The sequence below is a fragment of the Typopeltis vanoorti genome, chromosome 16 (assembly GCF_054136105.1).
Source record: "Typopeltis vanoorti isolate ZY-2024b chromosome 16, IOZ_Tvanoo_1.0, whole genome shotgun sequence".
NCBI lineage: Eukaryota > Metazoa > Arthropoda > Arachnida > Uropygi > Thelyphonidae > Typopeltis > Typopeltis vanoorti.
Window position 1 is genome coordinate 36,126,978 of NC_143564.1, and position 22,563 is coordinate 36,149,540.

A 22,563-nucleotide genomic window follows, 5' to 3' on the forward strand; every position below is an offset into this window, starting at 1 on the left:
CCCAACTATGGTATTAACCTACTACAAGGTTACAACCACCATGAGTGAGTCACAAAAAAATCAGGAGTGAGTCAGGAGTATATGAAGTGCTTCATACCTGTGAAATGACTTATATGGACAGTAAAGTCTGTATTCACCTCTCAAACATTAGAATTGCATTTCCTATGATCATGCCAAGTTGGAGCTGACATCACAGTTGTGCTTGTTGACAAGCTAGTTGTCAACAAGCACAACTAGTTCAAGATACTAATCAGAAAAAAAAAAGCAAAAATTAGCAACTAAATATATTGTTTTTTTGTTCCTCTAATGTGAATTAGACCATAAAACCTCAAATGAATAAGTGACAAGATAATCCACATACAGGAAGTTGATCTGTATATGCTTGTGAAATGGGCATAATAATGCTAAGTAAAAACAAATTTTATTATAAAATTATTAACTGAACACTAATTGCAGTTTCAGTAATGTAACAAAAATTGCATTCACCTTTTCTTGCTTCATTCCACAAATCAAACTCCACATTCCTATATATTTCAGGATCTAATGCCTTTGCTACTTTATAGGGAAATGGAGGGATTCCCTTAGCAAGTGCTCTCTTGATTTCACCACTAGCATCCTACATGAATCAAAACAATTCCAATTATTACAATTAAATGAAATAGAATATGCATCTTCAACAGATGCATATTCTATTTCATTTAGAACAGTAAATTATCAACAGATAATTTACTGTTCACTCAAACCTATCAAGATTATATTCACAAACTGACATGCACAAAATGTTTCATTTAGGAAACGAGTAATTTGACTAATTTTATTTTAATGATGGATAATGATTTTATAGGATCTGATTCAAATCATTTTAACAGTTATGTTTGGACATGTTTCAACACTGAATAATTTTATGTGAACTTCTTACCTTAGTTCCTGTTCAAATTGCACAAAGAAATTGCTAAAACAGGACCTACCATTCACAAATCCAAGCTCACCATCATAAAAAAATGCTATGTCCATCACTCCAATCCTGTATTCTATTCCATGGAATGGATACACCATGATACTTTTGGATTTTGTTAAGGCTTTTGACAGAAAACAGAATGTAAGACTGTTGCATAAATTGAAGAATATGGGTTTGGGTTATAGAATATATTAGCCTGGATAAGAGAATGGCTGACTGACATATCAGAAACTGGTATATGACGGGGATGCGAGGTCAGCAAGACTTAAGGTAACTAGTGATGTACCACAAAGATCAGTCCTTGGTCCACTGTTATTCAGTCTGTATATTAATTATATTGGGAAGGAACTGAGAGGTAACACACAGCTAATTTGCTGATGCAAAGATAGGTAAGGTAATCAGGAATGCTGCTGATATGCAGAATGATCCGAATAGGCTGGAATTGCAGGCATGGAAAATAGAAGTCAATTCAATGTCAGTAAATGCAATGTCATGCACTTCGGTGTAATTATGCTAAAAGAAACTGATCAGGCTAGGGATCTTGCAGTGTTACTAGAAGTAACATAGCAAGTTGAAGTTCAGGGGCCATGTAGTAAAGATTGCAAATACAACTCAAAGTTCATTTGGGATGTAAACATAAATGTAATTTTTCTTCTTTACAAAGCCTTGATAAGACCCAAAATAACTTTTAATTAACTTAAGGAAATTACAACCGAATAAACATTAATTAAAAGAAACTTTAATACCTTCAATATCTCGGCAACATCACGTTGCCATCTTCAGGAACATACAAATATGACATGTGCACGCAGACACTAACAAAAGCAAATGAGGAAGAAGGCAAGAAACTAATCTTGTTCCTAAAGTGCTAATTGGGTTGTCTTCGCCGTTGGGCTGAAGTTCTTAAGATGCAAGTCTCCCAAATTTGGGGCAGTCTCATGCACCGCTGATTATTCCATGAATAATCTTTTGTACTTGAACTTGCTGCAGTGTATTATTTTAGTTTTCTTCCAATGAATTCTATGGTGGGTATCTATGGCATGGTCTGCAAGCCGAGAGTGGCTGGCTGTACTGGTGAAACCAGATTTAGTCTTTGTGTTCTGAAATCCTGATATTTGTTGTTCTGCCTGTTTGGCCAAAGTAGGACAATTTACAGCTGCAAGGGACCTGGTATACACCAGGTAGGTCTAGGGGAAGTGGTTGGTCTTTGATAGAGCAGATAAGGGATGCTAACTTTTTATATGATCTATAACAAGAAGTTCAGTCATATTTTTTGAGGATATTGATTATTTTCTCAGAAGTGCCCCAGATGTAGGGGATGGTGATAGATTTAGTGTAATCTTTATTTGAAGGGGGGGAAAGGTTGTGGTTTACTGGTTTTAGTATTTTTTTGGGAGTTGGCTAAGAAAATGTGAAGGACACATGGCTCAGATACACTCCATTCCTTCTTAACACCCTTAAACAACCAACACCCCTGGGTCCAGTTCACTTCGAAAAAGAGGAAAACTACACCCTCCCCTTCCTAGACACTCTAATCACTTGCCAGCCTGATGGATGTTTGGTTTTCTCTGTTTAAAGAAAACCCACCCATACAGGCAGATACATTCACCAGCAATCCCACCACCTCCCTTCACAAGAATATGGGGTTATTAAATCACCATATAAAGGGCAAAATTAACCTGCTCAGATGACGATGCCCTAACCACTGAACTAAACCACATCCTTAACACTTTCTTAGCCAATGGCTACAACCCCCAAAAAATACTAAAACCAGTAAACCACAACCCCCCACTTCACAATAAAGATTACACTAAATCAATCACCATATCCTACATCTGGGGCACCTCTGAGAAAATAACCAATATCCTCAAAAAATATGACCTAACTTCGTGTTATAGACCATATAAAAATTTGGCATCCCTTATCCGCTCTATCAAAGACCAACCAATTCCCCTAGACCTACCTGTTGTATACCAGGTCCTTTGCAGTATACAACAGGTAGGTCTAGGGGTCAATTTACTAACTGTAAATTGTCCTACTTTGGCCAAACAGGCAGGACAGCGAATATCAGGATTTCAGAACACAAAGACTACATCTGGTTTCACCAGTACAGCCACTCTGGGCTTGCAGACCATGCCATAGATACCAGCCATAGAATTCGTTGGAAGAAAACTAAAATAATACACCGCAGCAAGTTCAAGTACAAAAGATTATTCATGGAATAATCAGCGGCTCTAAAAAACGTTCCAAACCTCAACAAATTCGGGTGCATGGGACTACCCCAAATTTGGAAGACTTGCATCTTAAGAACTTCAGCCCAACGGACAAGACAACCCAATTAGGACTTTAGGAACAAGATTAGTTTCTTGCCTTCTTCCTCGTTTGCTTTTGTTAGTGCCTGCATGCACATACCATATTTGTATGTTCCTGAAGATAGCAACGTGATGTTACCGAAATATTGAAGGTATTCATTAAAGTTTCCTTTAGTTAATATCAGTTATATGCGTTGTAATTCATCATCATCAAATTCCTGCCATGTACCCTCAAGGGACGTACCGGATATGATAGTACTACATGAAAAATTTACATCATTACTTACTTCCTATCTATAATTTTCCTCCAAATCAGTCTGTTACTTGTCAAGCTTCCAACATTATCAGATCTTACATTTCTATCGTCTAAGGCACTTTGTACTGTATAGTTCGCCCACCATTTCTAGATCCCTTCTTGGCTTTGTGCCAAGAATAGTCGATTCATGCTAAAGGGGAGAAAGAAATGAAGGATGTACGAATTGGTCGCCAACATGCGAAATCACGTGCTTTCTTGTCTGTCGCTGTACTAGTACTAGCTTGATTTTTGTTGTTCTCTTTTTGCATTATTCTTTTTATTATTAATTTGTATGATGGATCCAGTACAGTCAACAAGTTCTGTTGTTAAACGTTTCAGTAGCTCTTGCAAAAGAATATTGAATAATGTGCTGACATTCTGCGAAAAAGAATAGTCAGAAGGCCGTCTTCTTGTTCCCCTTTCTCAAGTCATAAAACGTGCAAGTGCAATTGCGGGCGCATCGGGGTCGACTGTTAAAAGAATTCGTAGGGAATTAAAAGGTGAAGGTAAGCCAAAATTTAAATCTCCTAAAAAAAAAAAAAAGCGCCAGAGAAAGAAAACCATCGAAACCGTAGCTTTGAATGATTTTGATGTAGACGTTATAAGAAGAACTATTCACGAATTTTACGTGGTCGAGAAAAGAGTGCCAACTATTCTGAACTTGATTCCTGTGCTTAAAGAAAAAATTAATTTTCCTTGGAAAAGAGAAACTTTAAGGAAAATACATCATGAAATCTGATTTTGTTTTAAAAAGTCCCAGAATAAAAGGAAACTTATCATGGAGCGAAGTGACATTGTTTTATGTAGAACGTAGTATTTGCACATATTAACACTCTACGTACATTTTTCCAACTGTTATACAAGCAAAATAGTTACACTTTAAAAACAACAATGTTCGTAAAAGAAAAGCTAAATTTTCCGACCTGTAATAATAAACAAACTCAGTTTGTTTATTATTACATCCCAGAAGACAGACTGATTACCCTATTATCGGAATGGATTCTCCTTTTTCTGACATGCGCAGTAGTTTCAAGGGACCTCAAATCGGTGGGCGAACTATATCAATCCACCTATTTCTTATTTCCTTAAGTTAATTACCAGTTATGTATGACCAGCGTATAAGCCTTGCTACAAGAATTACTATTATCAATGGAGAATCCATCGCACCGAAGGCCTGCCAATACGGCAAAATGAGGTTGAAGATGTCGAGACAACTAATTCGTCTGACCTTCCTAAAATGCTGCTGGGATAACAAGGTAATCCAAAATTGTGTTAAATATAAGCACTGTTTTATTTCACAGAAAACTCTCCGTATATATAACCGCACTAGCTTCATCCTACTATGAGGACAAATCGCTGCCACACGCGTTTTCCTTGCCGACGAAAACAAAAGCTTACAGATGCTAGAGGAAGAGCTTTCAGATACGCTCGACCATGACCTTTGGACGATTCTTTATGAAATCTCATGCACTTCAGCAACAAAAGAATTTGAAAAAATACATAGTCCGCACATGAAAAAAAAAATATGATAACTTGATAAAGAATTCTATTTCTGTACCACAACAACCAATGAACACAGTAGTCAACCTCTCCTCCATAGTTTTGAAGCCTGAAGCACTTGCCTCACTTTCACGTGGCCACAACTTTGCCCGAGCTCCTAAAAGAGAACCTGCCGAGGAAATAATGATCCAAATAGAATGTGGGATCCGCAACCTTCCTAACCATATCGCCAACAATGACAGACTGGAGGTAGCCAGTGTTCTCACCAAAGCAAGACCTCCAAAAACCAAATTTATCCAAAGAGAAATATGCAGTTCTACTAGAAATGAAGAAAAACAAAAAAAAATAGCAATCACCAAAGCGGATAAGGGAAACGCTATGGTGGTTCTCAACCAAACACAGGTAAGCTTAAGTCTTTATTATTAGACAGTACTACCTACCTCCCTATATAATCCTACCAGCTCTCAGATTAGAACTCTCCAGACTCCTTAAGAAGGTCACTTCTTGGCCTGTGGAAGTTACTAACAAACTAAAACCTCTTAACTCTAGATCCCCCCCCCCCCCCGATTTTATGGACTTCCAAAAATACATGAACAAACTGTGCCATTACGTCCCATAGTGGATGGCATTGATTCCTCCACATATAATTAGCCAAAGAGCTCTCACACTATACTGGCAACACACCATCACACACAAACTCAGCCCACTTCAAAGCCAGTATAGAAAACCTCTCACTCCAACACTGACATAATGGTCAGTTTTGACGTCTCCTCCCTATTCACAAATGTCCAACTCAAGGAAACCCTAGAGCAGGGTTTCTCAAACTTTTTCTACGATGGAACACTTCACAAATCCTGAAATGTTCAAGGAACACCTTGGTTATTTTGTAATGTATTAATTAATAATTAATTGGTAATTTAGCTTATTTTTGTTAATTAATAATTAATTAATGATTGATAATTATTAATTAAACCATCATTAAATTAATTTGTGCTGATTTCCTGTTTTGTAATATAATTATTAATACAGTTGAATATATCTTCTCTGGTAGTTTTTTCTTGTAGATATTCGCACGAGTAAATCTTCAATACTTTTATCAAATATGTAATGAACAAACACTAGTAATACAGCGAGTCCTGCAACATCTGTAGATTCATCCATTTGCAATGAATATTCACTGCAGTCTAAGTCGATGAATTAGCTATTTTCCTATGTCAGCAGAAAGATCTTTGATGCAGCATGAAACAGCATCATTTGATAATTGTACTGCATCTATTTTTTTAGCAACCTGTTTGTTTTACATGCATGATACTGTCTTTCACACAAGGCTTAATGAGCGTCTTGCCAATTGTATGAGCTTCACCATGAAGTGCAATGTGGTAACTCACGCAAAAAGACTGCTCTGTTGCATTTTCAGTTGTAGCAATTGTAGCCATTTGAAGTTTAGATTTTTCTAGCGAGTCACATCATCTCTTAAAAAAAAATGTATATCTTTTCCTTTGTAATCAATGTGTTTCGTTTCAAAGTGCCTACGAAATTCAGCTGAAGCCAAAGAACTGTTTACTAGTATTTTATTACATAAAACATCAGGAGCATGTGTATTGCCAATACACGTAAATCCATAATTTAAGTAACTTTCATGGTACTTCCGTTTTGGTCTGTTCTTAGATGACTTGTTCTTTAATATTAGCTTTCTTTTTTGAAGAAACCACGGTTTGTAATTCCATATCTTCTCCAATCATACGAGTAGATGTGTCAGCAGAAGTACTTGCTTGTGTTAAAGTTCCTGTCTTTAAACAAGAAGACATGGGTATTTTTTCAATAATATTCAAATTCCAATATTTGTCGGAGCTATAATAAAAACAAATAGACTTTAGTTGTAAAGGTAACTTTAGTATGAAAGACAATAAGATTATAAATAAGAAATGTCGAATAATTTAAAAGTAAATGAATAATGCAAAATAGTAAAAAAAGACTGCAACACACAAAAGTAAATATGATTTGTAACAATACTTGTAAGAAAAGTACTAAACCGTATCAAATAATGTAAAAGCAATTGTAATAAGAATGATTTGATAAAATGTTACAGTAACAAAAATTAAACAGTACAAAATAAATCAGATATTAATTATAAAATTAATTAAAAGAGTAAGAAGAATTCTTTTTTTTTAAAAGTCACCTCACCTACTCCCTATATACGGGAATAAAAAGGCATTAGCTGATTTTATTTTTTCCCCCTTGAGGGCCCGGTCCCAACAAATTTACTCGTAAATACCTTTCCAATTTTTTTTAAAGTTCATACATTAACCTCAGTATTAATGATTAATTATGGCATAATCATAAAGAGTATTAGTAAACTTATGTATAGTGTGTGGCATGTTGACATATAAATTATAAAAATATAAATTAAAAAAATATACATATAAAAATATAAATTACATTTAAATTAGTTATCAATCACTGGACTAATGAAATGTTGTAGTTTATTCAGGCAAACATCATTAAATTAATTTGTGCCGATTTTCATTTACATATCCCATTCTGATCACGAAATATATTTATATTATTATAAGTACTTACGAGTGAATGCAGACTTTTTCTCCTGTGTGCTGGTAGTTTTCCCCTCCTTTTGTACATCCTGGAGATGTTTGTAGGCTTCAGGTGGATGACTCACTATCTATTCCATCACAAACACCTTCAATAAGAGATTTCTTAATACCAAAATTAAACAAAATGCCTTGTCTCTTATTCATATCAGATTTTAACTCTTTATTCCTATTACTTTTAAAAAAAGTCACGGCACTCCGGTTTCAGAACAAGCACTCACACACTGCAATATGAACTTGCAAAGAAAGTATTCAGTAGTAATAGATTTGAGAACTGGGTACAGACTACCTTGATTTTCAATTTCAGTGGAAAAATTTTCTTCATACTTCCTTGCTGATTGGTCACTGATATTTGCACCGCAGATGTTATTTCGTTCAGTTTTGAGAACACGCTGCCCATTGTTGTAATCGGCTTACAGGCAATTTTTATAATCGGCCATAAACAGCGGTATTCTCTTTCCCCGATTGTTGAAAGATTTCAATGTGTGAAAATTAACGATAATTCATGAATACATCCATGTTTAAAAATATGCTGCTTGGTCACTGACATCTGCAACACAGATGTCATTTCCTTCGGTTTTGAGAATAGAAGTTATGACACCAATTGCTGTAATTGGCTTGCAGGCAATTTTTATGACCCTTCATAAACAGCGTTATTCCCTCTCCCAAATGTTGAAAGGTTTCGATGCATGAAAATTAACGATACACAGATATTAGGTGTTCTGGGTCCGAGCTTTGAATTATTCACGAATATTATTCTCCTCAGAATATTTTTACTATAAAATATTTATTCATGAAAAATGCTTAGAAAACTAAAATGACAAATTTCAGAACTTCTCATGGAATACCTATTCATCTTCTGCAGAACACAGTTTGAGAAACCCTGCCCTAGAGCTCATCCAAGCCAAATTTCCACCTGATATCTCAGCCCTATTTCAGTTCACAATGAACTGAGGCTATTTCGTTTGGAAAGGAAAATTCTACAAACAGATAGAGGGGACATCCATGGGTTCACCACTTTCCCCACCCTTGGCCAACTTCTTTATGGAGACCTTTGAAGAGAAAGCCTTAAACTCTGCCCTACAAAAACCCACTATTTGGCTTCAGTGCATGGATTGTGTTTGCTATTTGGCTACATGGCTAAGATACACTTCACTCCTTCCTAACACACTTAAACAACCAACACCTAGGGTCCAGTTCACCTTGGAAAAAGAAGAAAGCAACACCCTTCCTAGACACTAATCACTCACCAGCCTGATGGATCTTTGGTTTTCTCTGTTTATAGAAAACCCACCCATACAGGCAGATACATTCAACAGCAATTCCCCCCCCATCACAACACTATGGGGTTATTAAAACACTATAACAGAGCAAAATTAACCTGCTCAGATGACGATGCCCTAACCACTGAACTAAACCACATCCTTAACACTTTCTTAGCCAATGGCTACAATCACCAAAAAATACTAAAACCAATAAACCACAACCCCCCACTTCACAATAAAGATTACACTAAATCTATCACCATCCCCTACATCTGGGACACTTCTGAGAAAATAACCAATATCGTCAAAAAATATGACCTAATTTTGTGTTATAGCCCATATAAAAATTTGGCATCCCTTATCCACTCTATCAAAGACCAACCACTTCCCCTAGACCTACCTGGTGTATACCAGGTCCCTTGCAGCTGTAAATTGTCCTACTTTGGCCAAACAGGCAGGACAGCAAATATCAGGATTTCAGAACACAAAGACTACATCCGGTTTCACCAGGACAGCCACTCTGGGCTTGCAGACCATGCCATAGATATCCACCATAGAATTCGTTGGAAGAAAACTAAAATAATACACCGCAGCAAGTTCGAGTATGAAAGATTATTCATGGAATCATCAGCGGCTCTAAAAAAACGTACTGAACCCCAACAAATTTGGATGCATGAGACTGCCCCAAATTTGGGAGACTTGCATCTTAAAAACTTCAGCCCAACAGTCAAGACAACCCAATTAGGATTTTAGAAAAAAGATTAGTTTCTTGCCTTTTTCCTCATTTGCTTTTGTTAGTGCCTTCGTGCACATATCATATTTGTATGTTCCTGAAGATGACGTTCATCTTTAGGAACGTGACATTACCGAGATATTGAAGGTATTCATTAAAGTTTCCTTTAATTAATATACATTTTATGCGTTGTAATTTCCTTAAGTTAATTACCAACTATGTATGACCAAAGTATAAACCTTGCTACAAGAATTGATAAAATCCAAGTTTGATTTTGTGCAGGTCCAGTCTCCTGCTTTCTGTTGCGATTCTGATAAAGTGGAGAGAGAGTGTGCAAAGAAGAGTGTTAAAATGATATCAGAATTGTGGAAAACTGATGAAGACAGATTGATAATTTGTAGACTGCTGACACTAGCAAACAGGAGAAAGAGAAGCAACATTGAAACTTAAACCTCTGAAAGGGTTATACAGGATTTCAATTTATGGAGGATGGGGAAAGGACAAGATGGCATCCTTGGAAGCTGAGAATAAATGCCACTAAGAAGAGGGTGCAGCTAGATTTCTCTCTCATAGGATGGTGTACGATTGGAATGGATTGTCACTGGATGTTGTGAGTGCAAGTAGTGTGAATGAATTCAAGAATAAGTATGACGGCTTGTGCGTGTAGCATGTGGCTTCCCTCGATGAGCCTTGAACTCCATGAAGGTCTCTCTTAATAATTTTTGGTCATTTTTTTTTATCCCTTTCTGGCATAAGGATAGTGGCATTGGGTATTTGGAGTATTTCAGGGGCATTAGGATTAATTAGCCATTCAATGGAGACAAAGTATGAAGCCAGAAGACTGGTTTTTATCTTTGGGTGAAGATGCAATTAACTATCTGGTGTGACAGGGTAGGAGAAGGCAAAAATTACAACTAATTGCTTTGGCAAGAGACCAAAACGGCTTGGCTGCAAATTGCATATAAGATACAAGTTTCCTACTGTTTGCTCTTACTTATTCTGTTTTGGAAGAATTTAGTTTTCATGTAGCTGTTTTAGGCTTGAGTCTAAGCACTAAAGGAAGATGAGGTTCTAGTTGATAGCCAGTTGTGGTATGGTGGGTTGTTTTTTTGCTTGTGCCACATCTTTTGGATAGCTAAGTTTTAGATAGAGGATGATAGTTTAAAATAATGGGGAATGTATGTTTCCATGCCAGTAAGGATTACTTCGGTAACACATTCAGAGCTCAGCTTGTCTGGGTTGGGAAAACAGTAGTATAACCAAGGAAATGAGTCAGATGTCATGAAAGTCATCATCCCATTTGATTTTGCTGTAATAGACTGCTCTTGATTGAGAATAGCTATACAAGCATTGTTTCATGGGAGAGGGGATGGATGAGTACTAGATCTGTTCTAAATTACTTAAATGACATACGACAGTCACAGTGCACTTGTGTCACTGGTACAGAAATATCTAGGGTGTTTGTAGTTTTGTGGGAGGCATGTGAACAATGTGCAAGGTTGTCAGCACTAGCAAATGTTTCATTAAGTTTAAAATAAAACATTAATAAAAGTTAATGTGATAGAATAAAAAATAAAATGAAGATTTAATAAAGATTGTCAGTTACAACTGAAATGATACTGAAATGGAATAAACATTAACAGCATGGATTCAAAAATAACAGGTAAATAAAATTAACAAGGAAAAAGAAGCAAAAAAAAAAAAGACAGTTGACAGAACTGAAACAATTGGCATAGTCTACAATGAGGTATTGCAAATGCAATAAGTGAGAAATCTCCTTTATTCCTAATTCTCCTTGTACTGGTTGTAGGTTGTCCTGGTGTCTCTCTTCCTATACTTTTGTCTTATTCCACTAGATTTCACATGCTTGAAACATGCAAGCTAAGAAAGAGCTCATACCTAATTAAATGGAAGATTTTTCAGTGAGCAAATGAAGACAGAATAAGAGGCCATTTATAAAAGTTGAGGATGTGGAAGATGTCAATAAAGAAATGATATAGATTCTTGCTTAGAAAGTGACAAAGATACATTGCTTGAGTGGTGAATTGAGATGCAGTGAAGAAATAAGGCATAGTTTGGAGACCTGCAATGATAACCTATTTCAGGAAGTCAGACTTTCAAGATGCTCTGAGATATTTTAGCTTCAAGTTAACCTTTGAATTCTCCTGTGGCTCCATGAAAAATAAACAAGTATCTTCATAAACCAAAACCCTGCAGGTTCTGGGTAGGCAAATGCCCAATTGATACCTTTATTCATTAAGCTGCAATTTTCTAATAGTACCTGTGATATAAAAAGGGATGAATATCTAAATGAAATTTTAATTTTACATGAAAATTAAAATTTACCTTGAAACATCCATGTCTCAAACTCAGTGCACTGCTTTAATTTAATAGTTAATTATGCAAAAAGCTGATGTTTGAAAGACAAGACATTACTAAAATGGTTAAACCAGATTACATATATTATGAAAAAGAACCAAAAACAATGGGTTAAAGCATTTGTTCCATTATATGAAGGACAGTTCTTAAGGGGATAGAGAAAAGGGATGCATTTAAGAAATTGCTTCCTCACTTAATCACCATAGCAGACTATTTGGCTTCAGCAATCCATTCTAGGTTTAAAATGATATGTCAACACTGAATAACTTCAAAGATTACATACCTGATCATCTTCAGGGAGGCCATCATCATTAAGATCACGGATCTTAGGACTGCAACCAATTAAAAGTATATAAGTATTTGCATTCTTGCACATGCTTATTCATAATAAAGATATTAAAATATACAAACTATGTATAATGTGTTGCTAACCCCATGACATGGTAAATATGCTAGTATTTAAGAGACTGCTCAGACAATGTTACTCTTTAGTGACTAAATTAGTTTTCTTTAATTGGATAGTGGAATATTATTATTACCACCCCAAGACCTCATGGAGTCAAAGACTCATCTGGGAGGAACTTTTATCACACACACACACAGCTCATCATACCATGTTTTAAACACATTCAGACTCTTTGCAGACATCACATTCTCAGGCAAGGCATTCCAATCATTCACAACTCTGCACGAAAAAACCTGCCTCTCACACCCTCTTTATACAGTTTCCAGGGATGACCTCTGGTTCTCCCCTAATCTCTGTAAAACTTCTCCAACATTGATCCTATAACAACCCCTTACCAACGTGTAGGTCTATCATATCTCCCCTCTTCCTCCTGTTCACCAGACTCTACAAATTACATCTTCTCAATCTTTCCTCATACTCTACATTCCACAGGTCAGAAACTACCTTAGTCAGCCTCCTTTGGACCCTTTCCAACATCTCTTCATCTTTCTGAAAACCCGGTGACCAAATCTGGGCACAATAGTCCATGTGTGGCCTAATCAAGGCCTAATACAACAGAACAAGAATCTCCCTACTTCTATACGTCAGTGTCCTCTGCATCATTCCCAGAAGGCTTTGTGTTGTCTTCACAATTTTGGCGATGTGTCCCCTCAATTTTAAATCCTTATCCACTACACTCCCAGATCTCTTATTTGCTCTAACTCCAACAATATATTGTCACCAAGCATAAATTCTGTATCCCATCTTTGTTTTCCAAATTTTAAAACCTTACATTATGCAACATTGAACTCGCATCCCCATTTCTGTGCCAATCACTCAATCTATTCAAGCCTTCCTGTAAGGCCACCATACCTTCACTACACTTCATGGTTCATCCCAACTTTGCATCATCTGCAAACAACTGAATATCTCCATCCAAATCTTCACCTATATCATTAATATACAAGTTAAACAGTAATGGACCTAAAACAGACGACCCCTGAGGCACTCCACTAGTGACTTTCCTTTTCCTGGATATCGCTCCCCCATATACACAACTTGTTGATACCTATCAGATAGCCAGTCTCAAATCCAATGCACCAATCTAGTATCCACCTCCATCTGCTCTAGTTGGACTGTCAACCTATCATGAGATACTCTATCAAAAGAGTTTATAAAAAACAAGTATATTACTGTGTATCCTTTTCCTCTGCCCAAGGAGGCAGTCACTTTATTGTAATAAGTAAGTAGATTACTAAAACATGACCTCCCTTTAGCAAATCCATGCTGTCCATCAAAGATAATACCACTGTTATTAACCCAACTCCAACACTAACACCAAGAGATTTGGTGTTAGTGGAATCCAAAGAAAATAAATCTCATGCATGAGAATTTGGATTTTGTCAAAAGTAAAGCTGAAAAAGGTTCTTTTGTTGTGAAAAAAGTGTTGTTTTGCTTGCATTGTAGTTGACAAGATTCTCCACACCCTACTGATGAATGTTTTGGAGATCTGTATTTAAGGTGTTAGCAGTTAAGGCTCCAAAAGATTATGGCTATTTGTGAATTGCCAAGTTTGTCAACTGAAAAGGAGGAATGCAATGTGCTGTCACCAGTAAAAATATGTATTGAATTGTAGTCTGCTGGAGTAAGTCATTTTATATATATATATATATATATATATATATATATATATATATATATAGAAGGAATAGGGTGGGTGAGATAACAGAGCCTTGTACGAGCCCTGCATGTATAATTAGAAGTAATCATCCATCAACCAAAGTGAATATCCAGTCAGAAAGCTGGCAGTCCAACTGCAGAAGTCAGAGAACATCAAATGAAACAAGTTTATTTAACAGGCATCTGTGCCAGACCCAGTCAAAATCCTTGAAGATGTCAAGGGTGACCCAACTGGGTCTGACTTAACTTTTGAGCAATGTGAGTGAGTAATTGTCTTTTAACTATCAGTGACGAATCACACTGGCAGTTATTTATTAGCTGAGAGTCTTCAAGGTAGTGTAGCAGTTGTGTTGATAGCTCTTTCCGGTGACATGGTTGCCGAATGGTTAGCATACCCACTTGCCAATCAACTGGTCACGAGTTCAAATCCTGTTGAGGAAACAGATGTTTAACTGTCTTTAGATGAGAGGTGAATTTCTTCACCCAGTGAAAGATCACTGTCCCACTTATTAAAGCCTCAAGTGCTCAGATATGGTGATTCTAAGTTAAAAAAGAACCAAAGAGTTAAGGATATGATGGGATGAGCTGAGTGAGAAAAGCATTTAACTTTATTTTATGGGGAACCAATCCACTAGTAGCCTAGCACCCTGGATGGGCAAAAGGGAACTGGTTCACATTTATCTTCGAGAGCTGTAGACTGTGTTCCTTGGAAAACTGATTGTAGACTGTTCCTAAGGAGAGCAGTGGAAGGGATAAACAAGGAGTACTTGGTTCTCTGAGTTTGGAGATATACTATGAGGAAATGGCAGCTAGTTACTGCCATTCCCTCATGCAACTTGAAAAAGTTACATATTTGGTTTTTGGAGCAGGGTTTTCAGACTAAAATAAAATAGAAAAAATAAAACTGATAAAAATGGAAAAAAAAAATTCTTAGCACACCAACAGTACAAACACTAAGTTTAGTAATAACTTTTGTGACTGGGGGACTACAAAGAGAAATTGCACAGTAGTTTAAGGGTACAGATTTATTTCTTATTTTAGGAATGGGTTGAATATCAGCGAATTTCCATACTGAAGTGGAATAAGAATAAAATGATACACAGCGGAAGAGAAGTCACCTCTAGAGCAGAGACCTTTAGGACAATCAGAGGAATGCCATTGGGACCAAGAGACTTTGGTATCCAATTTGAGAAACTCTCCTGATCTTTTTTTTTGGCAAAAAAATTGGACAGAAGTTGTGGCCAATCGCTTTGACTAAAGATCAGAATAATGGTTGCCACGTGGACATTATGCAAGTTTCTTGCTTTTAGCTCTCATTTTTTGTGTTGACAGTTTTCTTGCACCTATTCCAGGGTCTGGTATAAGTGGAGAGTTTTGGATGCAAGCCAGTTAAGGTATGCTCGATTCTTCTCTTGTACAGCTTTGGCACACTGGTAGGAGAACCAAGGCTTAGATAGGGGATGAGAACTTAGGATTGAACAGGGAATAAATCTTTCCATGCTGATAAGATTTATTTTGATAGCACAAAGGTTTGGGTGAGATGACTGGAAGCATAGTCTAGGATGGAACTACTATTGCACCACATTTCCTTGGAAATGTGTAGTAGTTACAAAGATTGTCCCAATTTGCTTTCGTGTAATACCATACAACGTGTGGTTATTTTGCACTGATGTTTCATTCGGAAAACAGATCAGCAAGAGATTCTGGTCTGAACTACCTTATATTCACAGTATACTTATATGGGTCAATAGTGAGGAAGAGCTCCAAGGTATTTGAAGTGGTTGGGGACATCTAGTATTCTTAAATGTAAGCAGATGTGAAGGAATGTTCAAACTGTTTGTAGATAGACATTAAGAGACAGGCTGAAGATGGATACAAAGGTGGAAATGATTATATATCTTAAGACAGTGATAATACACAATTAAGGAACAAACAGGTTAACCAGTTGACTAGTAACATTTTTATTGATGCTAAGACAACTGAAGCAACTTATTAAACTATGCCAAAAAAAGTACAATAGTAATGAAGGTAAAAAGTAGCCAAATGAGTAAAATCTTATGTAGAAAGAAAATAATTTAAAAAAAAAAAAGGTAGTATATATAGATAAAATTATTTATGATCAAATGCATAGCCCAGCAAATACTCCTAAATTGTCTAACTAATATCGGCATAGATTTGAGGGATATGAAAATAATTTATCAAATTTACAAAAATCAAAATGGACGGATTAAAATCAATAATAAGGAATAAATAAATATCAGGAGTGGAATAAGACAAGGATGTATACTTTCACCACTTTAATTTATATATTGAAAAAGCCATTCAGGAAACTAAAGATAAAATAAATAGTGGCACAAAGATAAATGGTGAGCAAATCATGTGTATAAGATTTGCTGATGACATAGCCCTTGTAGCAGAAAACAGAAGAACGTTAAAAACAATGCTAGAATTACTAAATAACCTGGAAAAATATAAAATGAAAATCAACACAGATAAGGCTAAAATCATTGTTACAGGCAAAATCCGTATCAATACAGAGCATATAAACATCAGCAAGGAACAAATAAAACAAGTGAAAAGCTTTAAATATTTAGGTAGCCTAATAACAGAAGATGGCAGAACAAGAGAAGACATAAGATCAAGAATAAACAACACAAAAGCCCAATTCTCTAAGATGAAAAGCATTTTAACAGGAAACCTCAACCTACAATTGAAAAAAAAAAAAAAAAAATGAGTAAAGACACTGATATGGAGCATTGCACTGTATGGATGTGAAACCTGGATTCTAGGCAGAGAAGAAGCAAGAAGATTGGAGGCTTTTGAAATGTGGTGCTGGCGTCACATGAACAAAATAAAATGGACAGAAAAAAAAAATCAAACCAACAAGTCCTGAGAGAGATGAATGAAACAAGAACTCTAATAAAATTGATCAAAATTAGAAGGGATAGGTGGTTGACATATACTTCGACATGGACTTGTGAAAAGAATAACTGAAGGCAAAATAGATGGGAAAAGAAGAAGAGGCAGACCAAGGAAAAGCTTTCTTGACCAAATCAAAGACAGCACAGGTTTGAGGAGTTACCAGGAGATTAAGAAGAAAGCCAATGACAGAGTGGAATGGAGGAAATTGCTTGTGAGCTACCAGTCCCAAGACTGATGCAACTGATGATCAGATGCAACTATACAATTTTCAATTCTATGTAAAATATCAAAGTCTGCCTGCATGCATAGGATTCAGCTACATATTTTCGTAGACATGCTATTCTATAATAAAGCATTGGAAGTCAATCTTAACATGTCATCTTCTGATGAAGATTTGTATTTGCAAACATGGTGTGTCATCAGCACTAGAGTGAAGCCATTGCTCGATGCTTGGAATCATAGTTCAAGCAGCAGACTATGAAGCTAAGTTTATTCTCTCTCTGTGCGTTTTAACAAGATGGCATCTATGTAGGACAAAAACCTGCCTCCAATACGAAGAATCCCTGCTATCTCTGTATGAAACGTTATCCCACCTTCACTCCAAGTCAGTTTTAAAACAATTGAAGATGAGTTCACTTGAAAATGTTTAAGTTCCTATAAAAGATTCTTTGCACCTGGATGGAATTCCAACATGTCTTTCCAACCAAAGACTCTCCTCAGTAAGAATGCCTAAGACAACTGACCTATGCAGAGCCAAACAAGAACTTAGCTTCTATTCTTATGTAGAAGTTAGACTACCACCATTCTTCCTTTTTCTCTGAAAAGTTCAGATTTGTAAACACGAGCAAATTATGGTTTATATCCAGCAGCTATCCAACTTCAAAACCTCCTAAAAAAACTTTCCTTCATTCCATCCAATTTCATTCTTGAGAAATTATTTCCAATGACTACATCAACCTAATTGATTTATCTTAGCTCAGTGAATGCAATCCAAAATTGCTTCCTTCTGGGAAATTGCATGCAGTGACAATTCTCTTCCTAGCTGTTCAATGCAATAGTACTGCTCCGAGGTGTCCATCAATTCTCTTTAGTTCCACATATATCCCCTTCTTAAGGAAATCTCACTATGCTTGGCCAACTCTACATAAGCCAGTCACATATGCAATGTGACCAATTCATGCACATATCTTCTGATACTATTACAAGATACAAAGCACTGAAGTCTCAATTCCTACCCATTAACGATTAAATAATAACTAGTCTTGTGGATGATGATAGTAGCAAATTGATCACTCTGAAAGGGATATGGTGAAATTATTTAATTATCACTTTGTCACTGTATTTGAAAGGGATATGGTGAAATTATTTAATTATCACTTTGTCACTGTATTTCTTACTGGTGCTGTGCAATATCCACATGGAGGCAAATACTTAAGACTAAGAGTGAATGAACCACAAGTATGAAGTGTTGAGCAGGCTAATGTTAATAAGTCTATATAGGATGGATAACATATCTATTACTGCATGTTTTAGGGAAAATGTCCTAACCTGGTTGGTTTAACCAGTCTTTCAATATTGAGCATTTTTTAAAGGAGGACACAAAATAGCACCACTGCACAAGATGTTATGTTGAAATGGATATTTTCAAATTATAGCCAAATCTATAACTGCAGTTGTAATTAAGGTATTGTAAAGGTTGGTTAAGAACACCATGCAGGATTTGAGTGATAGACAGGATTCTCTGTGGTAGTTAAAGATAAGTTACTTTAGCAGTCTACTTGCATTTTACGATAAAGTGACTAACATATTGGATACACGAGACCCAAACACAGTTATATTCTTGAACACTTTACAAAGACATTTGATAGACTACCTCATGGCAAGTTTATATACAAGCCAAAGGAGATGGACTCAGATGAACAAATTGGCTGGCTAGAGAAAAGCACACGGTTCTATTGTGGGACATAATTATTTAACTTTTTGTTGCAGACAAGGAGATAGTTGTTTGACAATGTTTTGACAAAAGTTGAGCAAAAATAATAATGATATACCTCTGGAGATATTTGTTTAGATGTTAGACTGAAACCTTAAGTTCAGAGGCCATGAATTGCAAGACCTTAATGAAACCATAAATATACTATTTTGATGAGAAAACTAGATAAGCAGTTTAATCAGTACATCCCCTCAACCACGCTTCATCTACTTTCAAGAGTCCTGATATTGCCTTAACTCTAATTTTCTCAAACTAGTCTATTTGTGGTTTGATTAAGGTCTTGCAACTCACAGCCTCTGAACTTATGTTTTCAGTCAACCATTATTCTCAGATGCTGAATCTCCAGAGCAAATCTTTTCACTTATCTGCCAATTATACATAAGTCATTTCTGACTTCTGTACACCATTGTCTGAAAGTGTGACAGGTGCAGAAACTATGAATAGGTTTAAGGCATGACTTGATGATCTTCTTGCATGAGAGAAAATGAACCTCCTGCAATAATCTGACTCCATTGGGGTCCTATGTTAATAATAATCACTAACTTCCAATAAATCCGTTCCATTTGTCAGTCTCCCATACTAAATTAATCACCCTGTATGCTTTTATTTTTCCAATACATTTCGGATATCATACTTTACACTTAAATGCCTATATAGGCACCAACTGTTATGATGCAGGCCTCCATGGAGTCAAAAAGACTCAAAAGCTCCCCCACCCTAAAAAACACAAAGTCTATCATACCACTCTTTAAACTCATTGACCGTTCTCGCTCTCACCACTCCATCAGGCAATGCATTCCATGGTTCAACTACCCTCCATGCAAAGAAAGCACTCCTCACCCTCTTGCTCACAGTTTCCTATTGCAACTTCCAGGGATGGCCTCTTGTCATCACTCCTTCCTGCTGTTCAACCAAGCGAAAGAACTCTCCAGTGTCAACCCTGTAACCACCTCTCAACAGTTTAAAAGTCTCAATCATGTCACCTTTCCTTCTATCCAAACTATACAGTCCACATTCCCTCAGCTGATCCTCATAACTATCATTGTACAGTCTTGAAACCATCTTTATCATACTTTTGTATCCTTTCCACAGTTAATTTATCCCCTTCAAATCCTGGGGCCCAAATCTGAGAACAATAGTCCAAGTGTGGTCTGATCAGGGTCTTATACAATGGAATAATAACTGTTTTCTCTCTGCAGGTCAGTCTTTCTCATTATTGCAGAATCCTCTGTGTTACCTTCACTGCCTTTGCAATAAGTCCCCTAAATTTCAGGTTTCTATCAATCATCAACCCCAGATCTCGTCTCCCCTACTTCCTCCTGCATAACTCCTCCCATAGGGTATGTAGTGTCCCATCGATGTTTCCCAAACGTCAACACTTTACATTTTGCTGCATTAAACCAAAACCCCCATTCATTTGCCCATATATCTAGCTTATTCAAATCCTCTTGCAGGGCTGCCGCAACTGCACTATTACTAATAATCCTTCCCAGCTTCGCATCAACCGCAAAGAACTAAATATCCCCCTGCAATTCACAGACAATATCATTGATATAAAGGTTAAAAATTATAGGTCCTGGTACTGAGCCCTGTTGAACCCCACTTGTAACCCTCTGCTTCCTTGAAACTGCTCAACCATACACAACTCTGATACCTATCAGACAGAATCCTGAATCCAGTTGAGCAATCTGACATCCAAACCCATGTGCTGCAATTTAAATATCAGCTTATCATATGCTAAATACAATATGCTAAAACAAGGGACACTCTTGTTTTAGCATTTTGCTAAAACAAGAGTGTCCCTTCACAAATCCATGTTGACTTTCAGAGATAACATTACCCACAACTGCCCAATGCTGTATACGGTCCCTCACTAATTTCTCCATGATCTTAACAACTACCGAAGATACACAAATTGACCTATAATTAGACACTTCCAGTCTGCTACCACCCTTATGCAATGGCACTATCTGACCTTCCTTCCATTCCATGGGCACCTTTCCCACAGCCAAATTTTCATTGAAAAGCCAGGTTAAAGGCACTGTCAGTTCCCTAGCACGTTCTCTCAAAACTCTTGGTGAAATACCATCCAGTCCCACAGCTTTGCTGACATCCAGAGTACTCAATATCTGAAACACTCTCCTCCTGTACCTCTAAACTTTGAACCGGCCCTATCCCTCTAGCATTAAAACTGACTCCTCCAGGATGAAATACTCCAATAAAGTGGTCATTGAACAATTCCACTATGTCCTCTGCATCAGTCACTCTATTCCCATTTTTATCCCACAATATCATTCTTCCACAGTCATTTCTCCTCCTACTGGCCACATATCTAAAAAATTTCCAGGATTTTCTTTGGATCTTAGGGCCAATCTCCTCTCATATTCCAGTTTTGTCTTCCTTACCATACTAGTCACTCTTCTGGCCTGTGTCTTATATTCTTCATGCATCTTCTCTTCACTTGTCTCCTTATATCTCTTCCATAGCCTCTTTTTTGCATGCAATTCCTGTTTAATATTGTTTGTCATCCACTTTACTCCAAATTGTTTCCTCATGTTCACTCATGGTATACAACTTACCGTTCCTGCTAACAAATATTCTTTCATAATTTCCCATGCACTGATATCCCGACCTTCCAATTCCTCCCTCCATGAAACTTCCCCAAGTTGATGTCTTAGACTATCATAATCACCCGCCTTATACATCCACATAAGTTCCTGTCTCTTTGATACTTCTGCATGTCTATTCACTTTTCAAGTCAAAACCATATGGTCACTCTCTCCAACTGGTGGTAGAGATGTCATCTCAGTTATTATCAACTCTTCTGATGTTATGACCAAATCCAAAACTCTTGAACCTCTTGTTCCCTCTATTACATGTTGCCTAAGACATTTGTTCCTCAAGAATTTTAGAAAATCCATTCCCTTAATAGCTACATGCATCTTCCTCTCTCCAATTTATACTACTGTAGTTAAAATCTCCCATAACAATCATTCTTCTTGCACTTTCCAAACTCAACTGTCCAAACATTTCCTGGTCCCCACCATAGTTAGTCCTGCTGGAATCTTGCTAGACAGCTTCTTTCAAATTTCTTCTTAGTTTCAAGCTTATTACTGTTTTAACCATAATGATATACATTCCTCCACATAGACTTCTTTCTGAAAATAGCATTGTTCCTCTTTTATTAAAGTGACCATTCACTGATCTACCGAAGTCTTAAGTCCTAATTTTTGGCCAAGTTTACTGGTCCTATTCCAAAATCTCTGAAGCTTCTAAACCAGTGGTCACCAAAGTGTTGATATCGATCCCAAGGGGTCAATATAACATTGATAGGTGTCGATAGAAAAATATAAGACATCATTGTACAGGTAATATTTAATTCAGTCAACTTAGATTACCTCCATCCTGAATGACAATGCAATTAAGAGTGAATCATGGGAACAGTGACATGAATAGGACCTGTAAGATGGAGCAA

At 36.7% G+C, this 22,563-nt stretch overlaps 1 protein-coding gene across 1 annotated transcript in view; it reads right to left on the reverse strand.

Moving 5' to 3' along the window:
• LOC150097950 (uncharacterized) overlaps nucleotides 1–22,563 on the reverse strand; it is a 357,533-nt gene that overhangs the window by 231,745 nt on the left and 103,225 nt on the right. Inside the window, exons 8-9 of the mRNA XM_090406633.1 lie at nucleotides 12,332–12,380; nucleotides 487–616 (exon numbers count right to left, since the gene is read on the reverse strand). Of these exons, the coding sequence (XP_090262759.1) occupies nucleotides 487–616; nucleotides 12,332–12,380 (179 nt within the window). The remainder of the gene's footprint in view (nucleotides 1–486; nucleotides 617–12,331; nucleotides 12,381–22,563) is intronic.